The sequence below is a fragment of the Scardinius erythrophthalmus genome (genome assembly GCF_964197995.2).
Source record: "Scardinius erythrophthalmus genome assembly, chromosome: 9".
Taxonomy (NCBI): Eukaryota; Metazoa; Chordata; class Actinopteri; order Cypriniformes; family Leuciscidae; genus Scardinius; species Scardinius erythrophthalmus.
Genome location: NC_138229.1, coordinates 31,414,184 through 31,436,903, shown reverse-complemented (window position 1 = coordinate 31,436,903; position 22,720 = coordinate 31,414,184). Strand labels below are relative to the sequence as shown.

The 22,720-nt window shown below is 36.6% G+C and overlaps 1 protein-coding gene across 2 annotated transcripts in view; it reads left to right on the top strand.

Moving 5' to 3' along the window:
• The first annotated feature begins 10,199 nt into the window (after window positions 1–10,199).
• Window positions 10,200–22,720, top strand: part of st6galnac3 (ST6 (alpha-N-acetyl-neuraminyl-2,3-beta-galactosyl-1,3)-N-acetylgalactosaminide alpha-2,6-sialyltransferase 3) — a 100,636-nt gene continuing 88,115 nt past the window's right edge. Inside the window, exon 1 of one of the 2 annotated variants that reach the window (XM_081373407.1) lies at window positions 10,200–10,489. In XM_081373407.1, the coding sequence (XP_081229533.1) occupies window positions 10,472–10,489 (18 nt within the window). In that variant the 5' untranslated portion in view covers window positions 10,200–10,471. The remainder of the gene's footprint in view (window positions 10,490–22,720) is intronic. The other variant, XM_081373406.1, reaches the window with a different exon arrangement.

The window sequence follows — 22,720 nt, the reverse complement described above, 5'->3', positions numbered from 1 at the left end:
TTGGGAGGATATTTGATAAAACGGGCATTTTGTTATAATTTTGTGTTTTCGTCCGTTTAAGTGATGTCTGAAGTGGCTTTCTGTGCGAACGAGTCATGTGTCCCACAGACAGGAGATTCACAGAGTTAACGCACTGCCTTCTCTTTTGTGTCTTATCGTGAATGGCTTAAAAGCATTTGCATGAATAAGAACATGGTCTTATAGATCAGGCTATTGTAACTCTAGCCAAAGGTTGACAGAAATCAAAGCTGATACTTCGTTAATTATTTTTAACATGTTAAACTGGAAAAATGTATCATGTGCGTTAACGCATTATTTTTGACAGCACTAAAACACGACATTGTGAGTTTAAAAGTCAGAATTGTGAGATATAAACTCGCAATTCTGAATTTTTTTCTTCTTCACTTTTTTTTTACTGTTTATCTTGCAATTCTGACAAGTACCCGAACTGCGAGTTATAGGCCTATAAAGAAAAACAGTCAGTCTACCCCCCCCCCCCACACACACACACACCCTCAGAACTGGACTTTATAACTTGTAATTGCGATTTTAGCCTATATCTCACAATTCTGAGAAAAGAAGTCATAATTGTGAGATGTAAACTGGTGCGGCAGTGGTGTCGCACTGCCTTCAAATTCTCATATTTCACAGAAATCATTTTGTTCGTCTAATATGATATCACAGGTGATTCATGAAGTTTGTAAGACACCAAGTGTGTGGACTGGAAGCTGATATGACAACTGATGTTGCTTAACAAGGTAGGTTTAGATTTACTTTATATTTACATTTAATCATTTAGCAGCACTCTTATCCAAAGCGACTTACAAATGAAGAGAGCAATGAAGTATCAATTATTAGGGCAACAATATGCAAATGTAGTGACCAGTCTCAACTAGACCAGCGCAGCACATGTAGCAAGGATTTGTTTTATATAATAGATATAGAATAGTAAGTGTTGGTATTATTACGTCAAATGTCGCCGATATATTTAGAGACGAGTAAAGACTCAGTTTGGTAGTTAGGTTCTGACTCACCCCAGTAGTTAGAAGCTGTGACGTAGACGCCCTACCTGAGAGGTAAGACTTGAACCATTGGAATGCTGTTCCTGAGATACCTGTCATCTTGACGACAGGAACAGGAGGATCTGGTGGATAACTAACTCAATAACTGAGAGCAGGGCAATCTCAGTTGAGTGTCCACTTTTAAAACCAGACTGGTAATGGTCTAGGAGGTTGTTCTGTGTAAGAAAGGCTCGGTCAAGTGTTTTAGCAATGAATGGAAGAAGGGATACCGGTCTGTAATTTTCTAGATGTAGAGTGGGTTTCTTAAGCAGTGGGGTTATCCGAGCCTGCTTAAATGCTGTGGGAAATGTACCAGTCAAAAATGAGGTGTTGATGTGAGGTAGTGTGGGTACAACTGAAAAAGAAATGGCTTGAAGGAGATGAGTGGAAATAGGATCAAATTGACAAGTATGGAGACTTCTGTCTCCGAGAGCGGAGAGAAGGAGGGGAGAATGTATGTGTTAGCTGTTAAGATGTGCGTGTCAATTTGTAGTGTAGAAAATCGGCAGCTGATGGATATTTTATTTATGAAGAATGTGGCAAAGTCGTCAGCTGTTAGGATTGATCAAAGGAGGAGGAGGATTGAGAAGAGAAGGTTTTGAAAACCATGCAAGATTCAGAAGATTTGTTAATTTTGTTGTGGTAGTAAGACGTTTTAGCAAAAGAGACATTAGCAGAGAAGCAAGCTTCTTTCGATTTGCGCCACTTCCTCTCAGCACCCCTGAGTTTAGAACGATGCTCGCAGAGAACATCAGATAGCCAGGGGGCAGAGGGGGTGGCGCGGGCTGACCTGGATGAAAGGGGGCAGAAGCTGTCTAAATAAGTGGAGAAAAAATTGTCAGTTGCATTAGGGGGAGGAATTGTGGATAAGACCAAAGAGGATAGGCTGGAAGGTGAGAGTGAATGTAAGTTACGCCGAAAGGTGACTTGTGAAGGAGTGTGTATTGTCCCCTGAGACCGGTTGAGGTTTAGAGAGAGGAGGGAGTGATCCGAGGCGTATGGTCAGTGGAGCAGTTGCATGTGTAAATAAGGTCCAGTTGTTTACCTGATTTGTGAGTAGCCACAGTAGATACTCGCCTGAGGTCAAACTAGGCAAGAAGAGAATGGAAATCAGCAGCCAGAGGTTTTTCTATGTGGATGTTGAAGTCTCCAAGAATTACAAGAGGAGCACTATCCTCAGGGAAGGATGAAAGTAACTCATCCAACTCCTCCAAGAAATTGTCATGGTGACCTGGGGGACGATAAATTATTACAAAATGGATTTTATAGGGCTGGTGATAATAATTGCATGCGATTCAAATTAGCTATTGTCACACAGAGATGGTAAATGATCAAATTTCCATTCATTGGAGTTGAGCAGACCAGAAACCCCCACCCCTTCAAGTTAGGCGAGGGGTGTGTGAAAAAAATGAAATTTGTGGAGTGTGTTGCAGGTGTGGCAGTGTCCTCTGGTCTGACTTTTTAGAAGAAAAAAGGTATAGGCCTACTATATCCTCTCATCATTTACTCACCCTCATTCCGTCCCAGATTTATGACTTACTTTCGTCTGTGGAAAGACAAACAGAGTTGATGCCTCAAAAACCAAACAAAAGAACACCTACAGTAATCCATACGACCCCAGTTGATGAACCAATGTCTTGCGAAACAATACTAGGCTATGCTATAGGACACACTTATTCTAATCTCACATTTAGGATGGATATGCGCATTAGGATGCAGAGCCCTGCTGTCTGGAAAAGCCTGCTGACAGCCACCACAGTTCTGGGCTTTCCATGGTACTTGCCCTTCTCCAAATATTCAAGAGGGCAGTGTGCTGTTGTCCCTGGATGAAAGAGTTTGTCATTTTTATTAGGTCTTCTTCCCACTGTACTCTGACTGAAATGGCATATCATTAGGGTATGTTTACACATAAATATTTTTAAAAGTTTTTTCTTCGCGTTTTTGAAGAGTTTTGCGTACAGATGACAACTTTGTCGAAACGAGTAAAAGTAAGTAAAAACTTGCACTTAGAACCACGTTTTTATAAGCTTGCGTTTTCAGGCATCCTAAAAGGGCGTTGACGTGTAAATGAACGGCAAAATGCATAAAAAGTTTTCCACCCCATAGTTATATTTATCATCATGATCCACCTTTTTTGTTCACTTTATCTCTGGTAAAACAAACTTTTGTCTACAAACATCTTTGTCAGTCCTTTTGTTCATGAGATTAACATAGCAGGTTATGAAAAAAACTCACATGATGTATGGGACATACATGGTAGACTCATTTGTGTTTTTACAAATAATTCAAATGTAATGTTTTTGACAACCTTTATTTTTCTTGTACTTAATCTTTTTACTGAATCTTTATTTCGTTTACTTAAAGTGGTTGGTGAAAGTGGTTGTGTTTTCTCTCACCGCCACATGAGGGCAGTTAGATCTCGCTTTCATGACACTAAAGTCATGATCATTAAAGATTTCACAGCGAAAGATGTATACCATGAGGGGACATTTTTATACTAAAAAGCATTTTACCATCTAAAAAAGTATAAACTATTAATCAGACATCAGAAGGCATATAGCAGATCGTGTACAAAAGTGTTTTTTTTTTTTTTTCAGCAAAGTTTTGATTATGTTGATATATTTAGAGGCCTTTGAGATTAATGTATCAAATACTGTATGATAGGGTTAAAGCACTTCTTCAAAAATTCAGATTCTAAATGTGATTTTGTGTGTTTCAGAAAAAGATACCTATTTTTTTTAACTGCTTTTATAGCAAACTGTTTTGAATTAACCTGGAAGACATCCTTTGAGCCTTTATGTGAGATTCTATTTCTGAATATATTATATATTGCTGAGATGTGAGTGGAAAAGCTCAGTTGGTCGTCAAACACTACCACCAGGTTCCTTGCTGTCCTGGATGATGTTAGCGTTGTAGACCCCAGTTGCATAGTGATGTTGTCAGGGATTACAAGGAGCTCTGTCTTCGCAAGGTCGAGCTACAGGTGACGCTCCTTCATCCAAATAGAGATGTCTGAAAGTCAGGCAGAGAAACGTGTTGAGACAGTGTGGTAATCAGGTTCTTTTTAAAAAGATAGAGCTGTGTTTCATCTGCATAGCAGTGAAGCCACGTTCCTTTATAATTATGCCCAGCGAGGTTGTGTAGATGGAAAAAAGAAGAGGAGTGAGCACTGAACCTTGAGGCACCCCGGTGATTAGCTGATGTGACTCAGACACCCCTTCTCTCCATGAAACCGTGAAAGATCTGCAAAGTGAAGTTTGACTGAAGCCACTGAAGTGCAGTAACTTTAATATTATTGCATTCTTTTTGAAACTCCAAAAGTTTAGTCCCTATTAAGTGTAAATGCGCGGAAAAGAGTGACCAGCACATTATTCAAAAGTTCTCTATTTGTGTTCCACAGAAGGAAGAAAGTCATACAGGTTTGGAATGACGTGAGGGTGAATAGATGGTGGCAGAATGTTGTTTGGGTGAACTATCCCTTTAATTGTTGTTGACGGATTAGGGATGCAGTCCTAATTAGTGGATGAATAACTTCAAAGCAAAGTTCAAAGAGATAGTTGCTTACCCTCTTTATCGGATAATCCCGTTTCCAAACATCAAATAAACAACACTATACTTCAGGCCATAAAGTGTCTGATAATGCCTTCACTCAGAATATCCGTTTTATCTCTTTCTGCTATATTAGCCTACCTGACAAATATGCTGTTTTATTTTTATCAGTTGTTTATAATGAATGTTCCTTTATCCAAGAATCCAAACCCATATGAAAACACTAAAAAAATTACTGTAATTTTACTTGGAAAGGCTGTAGTAAGTTTACTGTATACAGGGAAAAACAGTAATTTAGATATAACCTTTCTTTCATGTTTTTTTTTACAGTAAAATACCATTAAATGAACAGTTTTGGAAGTAAAAAAGAACTAATCATCTTATAATTTACACTAAATTGGCTTTTCCACCAGTGACACTTGACATTTGATGCTTTTTTAATTGTAATAATTATATTTCTTCTTAGTTATTGCATTAGGTTGTTACATCTTGTGATGTTAAATTAATGTTTGCCGCATTATTTTAGTGTTGTGTGTTTTATTTGTGTGTACAGTATGATACTCTGACACTTCTATATAGTATTTACTTCAACTTGTGGAAAAGCTTGTGATGAACTTTGATTCATCATGTGGTTTTCTCTTCCCTCTGTGTTATTATGGAGGTTGTCAGTATGGTAAAAACACTTATTACACGGCTCTGTGGAATACTTGATTCTGATTGGTCAATCGTGCCATCCAGCGGTATGCTAGCCTGACGTCGTCATACTCAGATTATAGTCAGAATGTGAGTCTGATGCTGCTCCATTGAGCTGTGATTATGGGGCGTGTTTCAACCAAACCAGGAAGGAAAATGCCTCTGCACTCAATTGGATAGACCTACAACCAATCAGAGCAACGGAGTAAGTGACGTATGTTTTTCATTCATGTTTCCGATCGACAAATGCCTTGATCGCGGTTCTCTGTTCCTCTTTTAAAATTAATGCGCTGTCGATATCTTCTATAACAGATGCGATGGCGGAATCTACACATAATGTTATATAAACAAAGTTCGAGAGGAGCACGTTCAAATAATCAATCCAATCAACTTGTCATCAAACAATTACCATCTACGGTCTACACTATCAGCATAAGAGGAAGCATATTCACTATGTCAACTCACCTAACATTCCTTGACAGTTTTCAGCATCCCTCCACTCACTCTCGGCTTGTTCTTCCACAGCCTGGAATACGGGTGGAGTACTGAGCAAATACCGAGCCCGACAGCACGCCAAATATGCATTTATTCTATCTGACTTATTTGTAAGTGTGAATTCGTGAAATCTCAATTCTCCAGCGGCAGTCATCTTTGTTGTAAACGAATTCAACCCAAGCGCTCGTTGGTGACGTGGATGATTACGTTACGTTGCTCATCTGTCCATCATCGTATAAAGCCCGCCCTGACAATTTGATTGGTCCGAACAATTTTTGTTCGGGCATAATAGCTCCTCAACAGATCGAGTCCAGACCGAACTTCCCGACCTAAACATTTTGTGGGCGGGGCTAAGTTCGGCTGACATCCAGGCTAGCGGTATGCCAAACCAGTAAAAACATAGGCTCACCCGGGAGCGATATTTTTTTCCCCAGGATGGTAGGGGAAGACTCATGAATATTCATTAGGGAAGTCATCCCTGATTGGTCTTAACCCCAGTGACGGGTAGGTTTAGGGCGGGGTTAGGGGTAGGTCATCAGACCCCCAGTGGCGGGTAGGTTTAGGGGCAGGTCATCAGACCAATCAGGGATGACTTCCCTAATGAATATTCATGAGTCTTCCCCTACCATCCTGGGAAAAAAAATATCGCCACCCGGGATACTGTCACTGAAGTCGGTGCTTTACACTTGCTAGGAATGTTTTTTCCTTGTGGAAGTTTTGCGTTTGTTGAGATAATAAAATATTGAAACTCAAATCAATGTTTTGTGTAGTTATTTAATTATGTCACCCGGTATCACAGACTCGCTCTCTTGTTTCTTACAAACGCAGCTGCTGCCATTTTGCGACGATAGTTTTGTACGTTGTAATGGATTATAACATAACGTACAGGTACGATTTTAAAACAGTTTAATCTCATATCAATGTCTCTTATCCCCATAATTATTTATGTGGTGAAATGTTGTGTAATAAGTGGGATGACTGAACCGTATCCCTTAAATGTTCTTCTAGTTTGAACACTTACACTCTCTCCGTGAAAGCTTTGTGTTTGTGTTTAAAGAGCTAATTAAATATTTTGACTTTTATACATCATGAATATTTCATGTCTAATTATTTACTTCCAGACGATTGTTATCTCAGAATAAACCCCTTCAGGCTGATGCAAGACAGTCCTGATCACCCTGTCAGGGTTTATTCTGAGATAACAACCGGCTGGATGTACATTATGCCTTACAAAACAGATTTTAGTAGCAGCGTGGCCCTGCTAATTCAGCAGAAAAGGGCTGTTGGATTTACCGTTATTAATTTCTCTAATGTAAATTACAGTTTTAAATTTAAATTTGCATTTGTTCTATAAATATGTATACTGCATTTTTTACATAATTATTCTTGCAACCATGTTTTTATTTCAGTAAAAACAATAGGATTTTTGATAACACTTTATTTTAGTGTCCTTGTTACAAGTTACATGTTACACATAATTGCATGCAACTAACCCTAACCCTATAGTATATGCATGTTATTTATTCTTATTGCTCAGTAGTGTACTTAAATGTATACATACACTGTAACACGGATACCTTAAAATAAAGTATAACCCTTTTTTTAAGGTGTCTTTGTTACAGTGTAATTATACATTTAACTAGTAGCAATATTGATTAACTACATGCACTTTCTATAGAGTTAGAGTTGGAATCAGGGTTTGGTTTAAGGTCAGTTGCATGTAATTATGCATAATTCATAGTTATAATTAACGTGTAACAAGGAAGGACACTGTAACATAAAATGTTACTGGAAAGCCTAATATTTCTTTTGATCACAATTTAGATTAAATGTCTGTATTAAAAATGCCTGGATGTAATAATAGCTGTTATTGATTCTGTATTTACATCTATAATGACACTAACCCTAACCCTAACCCTAACCCTAACCCTAACACTGTTGACCTTCCCTTCACCTTAACCAGCCTTAAACCTACCCATACCACCAAACCGGTCCCTAACCATACCCTGATCCCACCTCAACAGCAGCAAAAGTGTTTTACAACATCAACGGAAGAAATACATTGTATCAATTTTTTTGATGTAAGAGTATATAAATAAAGACACCTTCTTTTATTAGTTTGAGCAATTGCAATATTCTTAAGTTATAGAGCTAGTAAGTCCCGCCCCTTCCGCTAACCCCACTGGACCTCTACGTTGAAAAATCGTCAATGCCAGTGAATGGGAGAAAATAATTATTTTCTGGTCCCGTTTGAATTGTGCCATGAATGTGAACATAAGTTGTCTGTGAATTTTTTATATAATCTTTCGTGTGAAGAATGCTACAATTTAGCGGGTAGAAGTTTGATACGGTTAGACTTTGTGTGAGAGCACTTTGTGGACTAGCAACTCTTCGCTGCTTTCGACGCGTTTGAAACGTCAACACCACTAGCACACGGACAATAGCTCACGGATCCCGCTAAACATGGCTGTGTCTTTGGTGCACTTCACCGCCTTCTTTCAGGGAAAGGACAAAATCGTTGAGGTTGGCGAAAACCACGGGTAAGTCAACTTTATGGGGTGACGTCACATAGGCGACATGCAGTCTTTCTCGTTTTGTCTTTTCCACAACTTCTAGCCGAAGAGTCATACAATATACGGTCAAACTCGTAACATGAAAGATTATATAAAAAATTCACAGACAACATATGTTCACATTTATGGCACAATTAAAACGGGACCAGAAAATAATTATTTTCTCCCATTCACTTGCATTGACGATTTTTCAACCTAGAGGTCCAGCGGGGTTTTACGGAAGGGGCGGGACTTACCAGCTCTATATGATTGCAACCCAAAATGTTGAAATGTACTGTGCAGGCAAAGAGGAAAATAGGACAAGTGTGTGGTAAAACATTATAAGAAGGGTGCAGTGTTGATGAAACGAGTCTGGCACACGTCACCAGAGAAAAGTCTCTGTCGTTTCGCTGGAAGATCCAGTTATGGCATTTTGATTAAGTAAACCAAGGCGGGACAACCTGTCACTCACATGAGATCGACCAATAGCAAACCAAGACCATTCAGTTACCCAATTAATTCCCCATGGACAAAATCCAGTCCCACCCATTTTTTATTTTGTTGTGTATTCCAGAGGCCGTTTCACTCAGAAATACGTAACAATATAGGGAAGAAAAGATTTGCAACTTCTGCTTCATGCCGAACTTAAACATTCATTGTCACTGAGATAAATAAAATAGTTCATGCTCACTTTAAGTGAGATAAAGTGGGTAATTGAAAATGTCTACAACAATTTCAGTACAGTTTCCTTCTAGTCTGTTAAATCTTGACTAAGACATGATTCAAAATGCTGTTGTTGCTGAAGATTTTCTCATTGATATACACTTTCTTTGATCATGTCGAGTGCGTAATAAAACCAAATTTGAAACAGCCTAAATCAGAATTAGCCAGCCATGTGAGCTGTGCCAACCCGATCTAATAATATCACATCACACACACACACACACACACACACACACACACACACACACACTCACACTCACACAATCACACACAAACTCGACTTTGTGCAAGCTGCTACTGAGAGAGTATTTAGAAAAAATGAGCATTCCCGTGCACTGTTTGTTTAAGAAGGGCCTGAAACCTTAAGAAGGGAAGTTTCTCTGGTCTAGCTGCATTGTTGAGTCTGTCAGTGCAGGCAGAGAATTACAGAGCCCAAGAGAGACCATCATTCAGAATCCATCTCACACAGCCTCACAATGCCCGAATTAACGCAGAGCCAGAGTTGCATTGTGCTGTGCACTTCATGACCTTCAGTGCTGTGTAATCATGTAGAATCAAGCACAATTCTCACTGTTTCATGTTACTGTGACCTAGTTTAGACTCAATAAACATTTGCACATTTCATCAAAACTTTCACCATTTTGAGTTATGTTCAGCATGTTATAGCTACGTTGTCTTCATATGTAACTGGTTTTAATGGTGCTGGTAAGTTTTAGATTCTAGGCACTATTTTCTAGAGAATGATTATCTATACATTTCTTTTATAATACTGATATGCATGTGCCTCAGTGTCATGTTTTATGGGGACTTTCCATAGACATAATGTATTCATACTGTATTTTCTCTATCAACCACAGAAAACTTTCAGAATTTTTACATTATAAAAAAAACATAATGTATTCACATTTTGTATCCACATCTGACAAAACATTTTTGAATATCCTTGTGACATGATGCTTTTGACCTATAACAATAATTGTTTGTATTTACAAGCAATGATACTGTGAGCACATTGGTTTTTCTAACAGCAACAAAAAATGGTCTCATAAAAAGACAACGATTGTGTTATATATGACTATGTTTTCAATGGTGAAGTACATCACTGATCACCCTAGCACTGAATAGCACAGGGATGAGAAATCACAGTCACATGATAAAGGGGGCGGGGCTCTCGTAGCCACGAGCCAATAGGAGCGCACGTCAACCCGAGCTCTGTAGATCAGGGAATAGAGCATGAATAACGGTACTCCACAATATTTACTGAAATGTTTCATCGCCTCACCAACGTCGGGCATCTATGGCGCATGTAATTAAACCATTAAACAGCCAATACTGGCATTTTTGCGTCTAGATTGATTCGAGTACTTCAACGCTACGAGCTATTTATTCAGTCTTAAGATGGCCTGGATCTGGAAGGTAAGTCGAGCAGTTGATTGTTTGCCTCGCTTTATATTCAGTAATGTATGAAAGCGCATTATTGTGCTGCTCAGATTACATTATTCGCATTGTTGGTATTTTAAAATCTGAAGTGTGCAGCGAGAAACGGAGGGTTAATGCAAATATCTCGGTGCTTATTTATTGAATGTAACTGAAACATTGTTCAAGTGCGACGACACGTGTGATCTTCCTGTTCACTGCTTACACTTTACAACTACATTTACTTGATGTATGCTGGTTTATGCAATGATGAGACTTAATGTATCCGAAAACACCAATGACTGTCTGATTCTGCAAAGACCATCGTTGTAAGAGGTATCAAATGCAACAAAGTTTCCCCGTTACATGCACTTTATTACAACCAGTGATGTAAAGTCACGCTTTTTATATCGTCTCCTGGAGGTTTTACAACTTCTATTCTAAAACAAATGAAGACCTTCATGAGACCACGTTTTGTTAGGGTGAATCATTTTGTCCACTGTGATTTGAAAAAGGACAGTAAAGCTTCTAGACCGAATCTCTGTTCTTGCTTTGTCAGTCTGAAGAAAAAGATAAAAAAAAAAAAAATCACAAAAAAACTTTGCTTTGTAAAAAATTTTCTTTGCAAACTGTGGAGTTCGACATGTGCAATAAATAGTTTGAAGAAAGTTAGTTATTTAATATCAAACAAATGATGATATTCATTTAAAAAAGAGAAAAGAACATTAATTCAACTAAAGGCTGAAATAAACTACACAACTTTTGCCTGGAGTCTGGACACATCGATTAAAACAACCCAAAAAATCGGAAATTTTCTGCAGTCGAAGTTGACAGATTTAGCAGAAAAGCATGTGATTTTTTTTTTTTAATCTTCAGACTATAATTCCACAGTCTGAAAACATTATTATTTTGAGCCGATTTTAGAGCACATTTTCCTGAAATCAAATACTTTCCTACTATATAGTAAAAAAAACAGTAAGCAAAAAGATTCTGAAGTGTGCATTTGATAGACTCTGCTATCCCATGAGACAACGGGGGAGGATTTATGAATGGCGGTGAAGCGACGCAACTGATGCTAGGTCACGTGACAGTAACAACATGGCGGATAAAGTACGTCAGAAATTCATTACTACCCATATTCATACTAGGCTATATTTAATGTACTTTGTAACTGTCGTTAAGTAATTCAAATTAAAATTTTGTACCAATTCAAGACAGTTTGTGGGTTTGTTGTGTTGGGAACGACTTAAGTCTGGCAGTGTGTGATCCTCTGTCGTTTAGTTTACGATGCCCAGTTTTTCTCTAACCATTTACAAAGTCGGCAATATGCCTAGTGTTTTAAAATCTGCTTTGTTTATAAAAGTTGTGTATTCCAGCCTTAAATCCCAACATTGTCACATCTAATTCTCTATTTATAACCATCTAGTAGTAGGCCTACTTAAAAAAATAAATAATTAAACACTAGTTTTGCTCAGCTAGTGTTGTTCACCATTGTGATCCAACCAGTATTAAAGCAGAAGTGTATTTTTCTTTTCAATGTCCTTCTTTTCGTAAGTTTAATTTGTGATAACAAAACATTGCTTTGTTTGAGCATCCCAACCGGCCTGACAACAGCATCATTGACCCATGTTAGGGGCGGAGCTATCTGTGTGTCTGACCAATTGCAGATGAGAGTTATGTTCAGGAAACTTGTTTGAAAAGCAATAATTGTCTTGCGTTTCTTTTTGGTGACACTAGGGGCGCAGAAATCATTTTTAGGGAACCAGCTGTGTAAAATTGTGCAGACTATGCATAGTAATTTTTTTGTGATTATTCACAGTGAATGCAATGCCCTGATTAACAGTTCGAAAGAAGCAGTGATGTCTTACATGCAAAGGGTTGTTTGCAGAGAGCAAGCATGTTCAATAAGTAACAATTTCGGTTTAAATTACAATGTTTTAATCCATTGGTGGAAGCTGAAGACATATAATCAGGAGATTGGTGTGCCTGTGTCTGATAAAGAGGTGCTTCTGTCAGCGCTTTATCGGCACCCTTAATCTATACTTCTGCATCAGACAGCATTCAGTAAACAGAGAAGAGAGACAGATTAACTATTTAAAGCTGCTCATATAAAATGTATGTTCCTGTTTATGTGGATGTGAAGTGTTGGAGTTCTGTAGGAGCACACTGCTGTACTTCTGGACGGTTTTGTGATGTTAATGTAACCTTTAAGAGCTGGTCAGAGTGCAGTGTGCCACTGAGAGCCTCTTTGTAATCGCTGAGAATCAGTTCCAGTTGTCCAACTCACATGGCTGCAGTGGTCAGTTCTGCACGTCTGCACAAAAGACCTGCAATCGTGACCTTAAGGAGCAATTTCTACTTTATCTAACCAATTCATTTAGTTTTGTTGGTGTAACTTTAACTTAATATATTTAGGTTGATTCAATAATAATTTGGGTATTTAGCTAAATCAAGAGCTCCAAACCCTCTGCAGTGAAAACTGAACAAATTTAGAGTCTTCACATTTACTTAGATCTGGACTTTAAAGTGGTCTCAAACCTCTTTTTAGTTGTTGATGAATCAGAAAGAGATTGCTTTATCATTTAATCAATCATATTTTATGTAATCATGTAGTGTATATCATTATTAACATTTGAAATGTATGTTCAAATCAGGATTGAGCGAATGTTTTAGTTAAAGTGATAAAAGGTGTTATCTTAGCTATCATGCTTGCAGAAAAGAAATCTTGCATATGGGGGAAATGGGGGCAAGAGCAGTTTCTTTCCTTTTTGTATTTGTATTGAGATTAACGATTTTACTGACACATTTGGTCCAGAACGACATATGGTCTCACCCTAGGGTGCAAAATTGTAAAAGCTAGATATGTTTCATATCTATCTCTTGTGGGGCTGCTTCACTGCAATATACTATGAAATGAAGAACTTGGCTCTGTTCCACTAAGTAACTGCCTAAGAGAGAGATTAATTTCTGTACAGGTCAGTCTGTCCTTTGGACTCAGACCTGGCTCTTTTGCAGTCTGTCTTTTCAAAAAGAGATCTCAACAACTTTACTTTTCCTTGGGCAAGAATATTATACTCAGAGTGTGACTTACATTTTATTTAGAAATATTAGAAGGGATTTTAACATGTTATGTTTCTTTATTAATCCTCATTATGGATGAAATATTAGTATTCTCTCATCGTCTGCTGTTGAGAAAATAAAATAGATTTTACCATCTGACTGGATCTCCTCCTTGCATCAGTTGTGGTAGTTTACTATTGAAATAAAAATATCTCCTAATATGTATATTAATTATTTTATTTCAGACTCTTAAAAATAAAGGTTCTTTATTGGCATCTATGGTTCCATGAAGAACTTCCATTTAACCTTTTTATTGCATAAAAGGTTAGTTATAATGGAAAACCTGTAGATCAATAAAATGTAATTCACACTGAGGGGCTGTTTACACGACACCGTTTCAACTAAAAACGTAAAACTTTTTATGCGTTTTGGCCGCTCATTTTCACGACAACAGCGTTTCGGGTGCCTGAAAACGCAAACTTTTGAAAACGGGTTTCATAGCGCAAGTTTGAAAACAGTCTCTGTGTAAACAACAAAAACACGAAACATACGTATTACGTGTTCAGTCTATAGTGTTTCGTCACCATGTACTGGCCTGGCAGCAGAATACAGCGTTTTTAGTCGTTTTCACGGATCCGTGTGAATGGGGATCGTTTTAAGCATGGTGTCGTATAAATGTACCCTAAGACAACCAATTGTGCTTTTAAGAACTGTTCACAGAATGATTTTTTGGGGAACCACAAATGGTTATTCTATGGAATCACTGAAAAACAAAAAACAAAACATTTTTTTTTTTCGACAGTCTGCTTTAGACATTCTACTAAGTATAAGTAACTTTGCAACTACATGTCAACTACCATTCATTAGATTATTAGTAGATTGTCTAAAACTTTATTTTGATGCTCCCAAACAGACATTCTACTGACTATAACTTTGCAACTACTTAAACTTGTCAACTACTAACACAAATCCTAACACCTAACTGTCTAATACTAGTTAGTTGACAAAGTTACTTAGTCAGTATCTAGTGGACTTTCGAAATAAAGTGTAACCAAACCCCTTTTGGAACATTTGTTTTCAAGAGTGTATTGTAGCACACTTACACAATACTTAGCCCTGTATAGCCTAGTTTGTTTCTATTTTCTTTCAGCTTTTATTTTGGTTGAAAACTCTAGATCATGAACTGCACAGGTGTAAATGAACACAGTGGCACGCTTCACTCTGAAACATGCAGCAAAACAGACTATATTTATTCAACTGAATTAAGTATAATAAACTACAGCCTTTTGTGATTTGATTATTACACTAAGCCATATCGTGATTTCAATTTTAGTTTTTGTTGAGATCTGTATATTTTCTGTTTATTATGAAACTGTTATGGTACAAATGATGTAGGTGATTAATGGGAGACACTGGTGTAGCAAATCCATATTAGATTATTTTCTTAGTGTTTATTCTGACTAATTTGCTTGTATTGACCCACTGATCTTAATCAATAGATTATGTAGACACAAAAATTGTAATGTGTTTCAAATAGGAAGGATGTCTTATATGGATCTATCTCTAAACACAATGTTTATCTACTCTAAATTAATGTATGCTGCTAAACATGAGTTGTTTTAGACTTAAACAAAATCAAACTTGGGGTTGCAGACATGTTAAACATTTCAGAAAGTATTCAAGACCCAAATAATCCAGAGATTAACAGTAAGATGATGAGAAACAGCCAGTTTGGATGGGATTACACTCAATTCTATTAGGCTAATTTTAAGAGATTTAACTTCTAGAGTTGTGCAACAACCAGAACTAAATCTTGTCAGAAAAAAAGTGCTTAATGATATTTTGCCTGGTAAGAGTTCCTTCTTTAATGGCTATATTTTTCCACAGTGCTCTGTAAGGTCCCTTAAAATACGAAATCGTCGCGTACAAGTAAGATGATGTGTCCCGTATCAAATCAATAATGGACAGGATTTGTCCCGTATTTTTCATTAGACCCACACATAGTTGAATAAAATCATAAGGATTTTACAGTATGGATAATAATACTAATAGCAAATATAAAAATATCAATTTCACAATAGGGCTCATTGCATGATTGCATTTTAGCGTCTTTGTTTCTATAGCAACGGAGTTTTATACATACATCATGCCATGCCTACATAAAAAATAGTAAGATGATGAGAAACAGCCAGTTTGGATGGGATTACACTCAATTCTATTAGGCTAATTTTAAGAGATTTAACTTCTAGAGTTGTGCAACAACCAGAAATAAGCATTGTACTGACCTACACAAAACCAGAGAAATGCAATTTGAAATTATTCAGCATTGCAAACTTTATATATATATTTTATATATACTTTATAAATATATATATATATACAGTGCTATGCATAAGTTTAAACACCCATGCTAAAGTTGACTGGAAACTGAACTTAATGCCTTAATTTAAAAAATTAGGAAAAATCCAACCTTTAAGGACACCAATTTTCTTTGTGAATGAATAATGTATCGTAAATAAATAAATGTTCTTCCTTAAAATACAGGGTGCATAAGTTTGGACACCCCTATGTTAAATTCCCATAGAGGCAGGTAGTGCTGGGCGGTTTACCGGTTCATACCGAATACCGGTGTTTATTTTTGTTATGATATGAATTTTTAATAAACCGCAATACCGGTGTATGTCGCTTTAATCGGAACGCGGCGTTGCGCGACACTGTCTCGCACCTCATTTACAACAGAGAACACACGTCTGCGGCGCATTACGGCTGCGACAAGGTTTTATTCCGTCCTCCACACGCGTGCGTCAAAGTAGACTAGGCCCCTATATTTAGCGAAGCGGCGCGGAGAGCTGCTTTTGGGAAGCTTCGATCTGAAACACAAGCATTGACTAGAATGGGCGCGATCAGCTCCGGTAGCCGTGTCGCAGCCGTGTGGGGGTGAGAGTGTTTTTTTTTTTTTTCTCGCGGCGCGCGTGTTTTTATACTGTATGAACGTATCTGAAGTGAAATGACGGTCTTTAGAAAAGTTTCTTTGTTATTACGATTGAATCTTTCTTTATCTTTCCTGATAAAGCAGCGTTGCTGCTTTGAGTACAGCCGTTACTGGGGAAACCATTATTTCTGCCGCTCCTAAAGCGCGTCCTGCTGGCACCTCTTTGTAAACAGCCTTGCAAACCTGTAACGTTATTATTAATATTAGTGTGGATTTTTTCATTCACTCATGACAATAAAATAGGACATTATAAGTTAATCTACTGCAGTATTTCCTCTCTCACTCAGTAGAAAATGTGGTTAACACCCATCATGCTTGAAAAAAAAAAAAAAACACCGTCATTTACCGTGAAACCGGTTTAATTTCAAGAAGTCCTCGCTGCAGCCTGAAGCACGATGACGTAGTTGGATCATGATCCAATACGTACTGAATGGGGATGGTTCGGATCATTTTGCTGACTCTCTTGTTCGATCTCGTTCATCAAAATGAATGAATCTTTTTTGAGTCATTTCGTTCATTTAAGGGGCTTTAAATGTTATAGCCTACTTTTAACTGGCAAATTCCCCGAACACATCCACCTACGCAATCTTGATAATATTCTGAATTAAGAAATCATTATAATGCAGTCAAAAATAATTTACAGGGAACATAAATAATTACTAAGAGTCTTTTGTTCATTTGTCACGTTCATGAACATAATTCGCATGCGCTGGTCTTAAGTGAGATGATGTTCTAACCTGTTTAGTAGTAGCCTACTGATAAATAGTAATAAGTAGCCAAATTATTGATGAATAAGTAATTATTTAGATAAATGTGATGCTTTCCTAGTTTCTCTCTACATACATGCAAAATAGTTAATTTTACAACATTTTAAATTTAATGCGTGTATACAGAACATTTTAAAATAAAGCCATTTTATTTTATTCAGGTCATATTTTCTGTTGAGTGAAAGCAAAAATGAGTCAAGTAATTGTCTTTGTAATTTTAAGAGGTAGGCCTACAATAGCCTACGGTCTGTAAACAACTTAAAATACCAGTAGGCTACACATTCGCAAACGCAAAACATAATAGCATCAAGAAACTAAATCTTGTCAGAAAAAAAGTGCTTAATGATATTTTGCCTGGTAAGAGTTCCTTCTTTAATGGCTATATTTTTCCACAGTGCTCTGTAAGGTCCCTTAAAATACGAAATCGTCGCGTACAAGTAAGATGATGTGTCCCGTATCAAATCAATAATGGACAGGATTTGTCCCGTATTTTTCATTAGACCCACACATAGTTGAATAAAATCATAAGGATTTTACAGTATGGATAATAATACTAATAGCAAATATAAAAATATCAATTTCACAATAGGGCTCATTGCATGATTGCATTTTAGCGTCTTTGTTTCTATAGCAACGGAGTTTTATACATACATCATGCCATGCCTACATAAAAAATAAAAATAAAAAAACCTGAATTTAAGTTTAATATACAAACTGATCACATCAGTCAGATCACGCAGTTGTCACTCAAGTGATCATTTATATTTAACTTAAATTCATTTTTATTTTATTATTATTATTTGTAGGCTACAGACCAAAACGCACCACCGCGCATGCGCGTCCAGTACGTATTGGATCATGATCCAACTACATCATCGTGCTACAGGCTGCAGCGAGGGGTGTCTCTTTAATTTAGAAAAAAACCGTGATGTGGATTTTTGGTCAAACCGCCCAGCAGGCAGGCAGATTTTTATTTTTAAGTATTTTTTTTATTTTATTTTTTTAGGATACTCTGCATCCTGATAAAGTTCCCTTGGCCTTTGGAATTAAAATAGCCCCACATCATCTCATAGCCTTCACCATACCTAGAGATTGGCATGGGGTACTTTCCATAAGATCATTTCTCAATGCAAATCAAACCAGCGATTAGGCTAACTGAAATAAAACCATGCCAATCTCTAGGTATGGTGAAGGCTATGTGATGATGTGGGGCTATTTTAATTCCAAAGGCCAAGGGAACTTTATCAGGATGCATAGTATCCTAAAAAAAAAAAAAAAAATACTTAAAAATAGAAATCTGCCTGCCTCTATGGGAATTTAACATAGGGGTGTCCAGACTTATTCACCCTGTATTTTAAGGAAGAACATTTATTTATTTATGATACATTATTCATTCACAAAGAAAATTGGTGTCCTTAAAGGTTGGATTTTTCCTACTTTTTTAAATTAAGGCATTAAGTTCAATTTCCAAAAGATGATTTTTTATTCCTCTTTTTAGTCAACTTTAGCATGGGTGTCTAAACTTATGCATAGCACTGTATATACACACACACACACACACACACACACACACACACACACACACACACACATTTATATACATTATACATTTTTTTTATATAGTTTTTTTTTAAGTTATGAAACATGAAACAAAACATATATACATGACATTACTACATTATACATTTTAATGGCACTGAGTGTAGGTGTTGGTAATTCAAACTTTTTTTATAAAGTCTTTTATGGCTACCAATGTCCTTTTTATTTGATAAAAAATACAGTAAAAACTGTAATATTGTGCAATAGTTTTATTTTAAAAAATTATTTAAAATAAGGAGTTAGGACGATTCAAAGGGCCCACGGACTTTTTGGGCCCCCAGAGATTGATTTTATAAATCTAAAATGGGTGCTAGTCGGCCCAACCTCATATTCTTTCATAGGGCCCAACATTGCTAGCAGTGCCCCTGCTTCAGAGTCACATGATCCTTCAGAAATTATCAATAGCTGTGCTGCTTAATATTTTTGAAAAAAACGGATACTTTTTTTAGGATTCTTTGAGAGTTAAATAGAATCTTTACTGTAACTTTGGATCATTTTAATGCTGAAATATATTAATTTCTTAAAGCTTAGTAGTTTCGAAATTAAATTTAATAAAATTAAAGCTTAATTTCGTAAAACTACATAGTTCACCCAAAATGAAAATGTAATCACTAAATGCTGTAATATTTTCAGTGGTACAGTGGTTATTTCCCATGCAGGTTGTCAAGCTCCATAAATTACCAAAAAAAAAAAAAAAAAAAGAACTTGTGTGCTCTGTTAAAATTGATCTGAAACCAAATGATAGATTTGTGTGATAAACTGAAATTTTATGGTTGCTATTCATGGAAAATGTGAAAAATGTATATATAAATATATTACAATTATAATTATATATATTTTTTTATTATGTTTTTTTTTTTATACCTATGATAACATCAAACTGCCTCCACCAAAATGTTTGGCCCGTGCAACACTTCAAAGCACTTGTTTAGCTGTTTATCAAAACCAAGCTTAAAAGGTTGCAGGTAAAACGGATTAGCAAGCACTTTACACATTAACCTTCCAAGAAGACGGTTTACCCTTTATTAAGTCCACTTTGGTCCTTCTTTCATTCAGATGTCCAACGAGAACTCTCTGTTGTCTGGATGTGTTTAGTTCTGTAATGGTAGCTCGGCTTTGTTTATGAGGTGGAGAAAAACAGCTAGGCCAGGAAGTGAATGACATCTCATTTGACTGGTAATCTGGCTTGGAATGGTAACAGTGTTGATGTGGGTAAGTAGCTTAGCAGGAATGTGAGGAGGCCAGGGAGAGATATTGTAGGCATCTTCTTGTGTGGCTTTTTGAGGATTTACACTTCTGATCCATGTGCACACAACAGATGTGAATCCAGACCGAATTTCGTTTACCTTTTTAATAAAGTTTCATATGTAATGGATAATTTTGTGATATGCAAATCTGGTGTCATCATTTAGTGTTGACATTGCAGCTCACTTTTATTGTTTAATAAGATGCAAATCCAATATTCATTTAATAAAAATGAGATTTTAAATATTTCTTCTCCTCCGTGGCTTGACTCAGTTAATCAGCACAGAATTAATCAACCCTATAATATGCAGTGAATGACGCAGATCAGTTCTTATTGCTGTTGTTATTGTACTGTATTTTTCCATCCACATAATTATAAACAGTATGTGATGAATTATGGTGACATCTTGGACCGTCAACCCAAGTGTCACTTTTGATTTAGATGAATTTGTCAACAGTATTAATCAATGTCCCTACATGCCTATGATTTGAACAAGGAGTCTTTCAGATAAAAGACAGGCTTTTTATATGCTGGGCTTTTGGATACCAACAATCTTTTCATTTGTGCTAAATCAATGTTTTCTCAAAATCTGGAAGTTTATAAAGCTATTTGGATGAAGTTCATGTTGCCTCAACATTTATTGTAGTAAGTGGTGTAATTAAGTAATCAAGTCTTCTGACTCATAAGACAAGCATCAATGGATCAAAAAAAAAAAAAAATACTTTCGATTAACCGGCAAAATACTGGAAGTGACGTATTCCACAGACAAGAATCCATAAACCACATTATTAGACCGTTTTCAAAGGCTGCATGAATCGATATATTAAAACCATTTAGTAAAATCAATTTCTTTTGTCTCAGAGCGGCTCAGTTCACAGTAAGTGCTGCTCCACACAAATTCAGTCTCTGCATGTGCTGTTTGTTTGGGTTCCCAATAACATGCATTTGGAAACGCATAAAGTCTGATGCGTTATGTGTTTCATAGTAAAGTGTGGCACTGTTACATGCATGAAGCGCCTCTCAGCTGCTCGGTTAACAATGCTGTGAGTTTGGGTTGCTTATGACGTTCATCTGGGAACGCAATGCGCGCCATTTCATCATATTTGTACGGTAACTAATTCATAAACCTACGCCAACACAGGGGAATACATCAATAATATGTTTCTAAAAATGCAAACTGTTGTTCATCGTGATTTCAAAATAAAAGTTTAACCCCTCACTCTGAGTTTGCGTGTTTTGATGTCCACATGTTCTTGTCCAAGAAATTACAGTGGCGGTTGTATTTTTATCACAAAGAAGTGGCCAAATATTAAAGATTAAATGGATGTTTGAATTAAATGTTGTTTGGCCAATATTAAACAAGGATTTGATCTTGCTCTAAATTGTAACAGCAACTATCACAGTTGGCACCCTCTGCAGGCATTTGTTATAATATGTAATTTACATAAGTTGATTATGTTTGTATTATTTATTATTACATTATGTAATTATAAGTGTTGTTCAATAAAATCATATGATTACTTGCTTTTTATACTTTATCTGAACCAATTATTATTTCCTCATTGTAATTATATGTATGTTTGCCTTTTTTAAGTCATTTTAATGGTTATTGTTCCCTTTGGTCTATTTTTACTACCACTAAAAATACCCGATTCCTCCGATTAGTGATCGCCCTATTTTCATTCATTTAATTCAATTCACATTTATTTGCAGGCCAGCTGACAGACTTGCCCGGGCCCGGGATGAAATAATCTTTGATTAGCCTAATATGCGCGAGGGAGAGAGAGCAAGACAGTGCTCGACGTGTTGTTTGTTCGCCCTGTCAGGCGATCAGCACTCATTCTATTCTACATCACTTGCCGATTAAATAAGGCTTTGACGGGTCAAAAATTTGCTTTGGCGGCTAGCAAAAAATGTCAATGCAGGTAAACCACTGACAAGGCTCGTGAACATTGGCTGCATTGTTTCTAACCTTGCTCTACGTTGACTTAACTAGTTCCAGCTTCACCGTCACCATCTTTTTTAAAATATTTGTTTAGAAAATCTCCCAGGCTTCTATTTTCTTCTCCTCTTCTCTTTTCTTTCCTTTTCTGAGCACTGGACTTGTGCTGACCGGACATTTTGAGCGTGCTGAACTTCAAATCAAATGACAACATCAAATTTTGATCAGTGGCCAAACCATTTTTGTGTTGGGGTGTTTTTTGTGTGTGTTTTTTTACCACTATTTCAAGGACAATTAGGAAGAAAACAAATAAAAAGCTTTTATGTAACTCAAATAATTTTTTTTTTCCACAAATAGGCCTATTTTAAAATGTTTAAAAAAATGATTCCATAACTTAATGAGGGCCCAGTCCTAAAAAAGTGTTGTACGGCTTCAGAAGACTTGGAATATTAGTGAGTCATATGGATTTCTTTAATTCAGTTATTCATTTAGCAAATTCATTTATCCATAGCAACTTCAGGTGGCCTTTAATATTTTTCCTTTTGTTTGTCAGTCCATCATGACCTTTTATTCGTTGATTATGCTCACCTGTTTCTAGTTTGGTTCTTTTTTATCCTGTATTGCC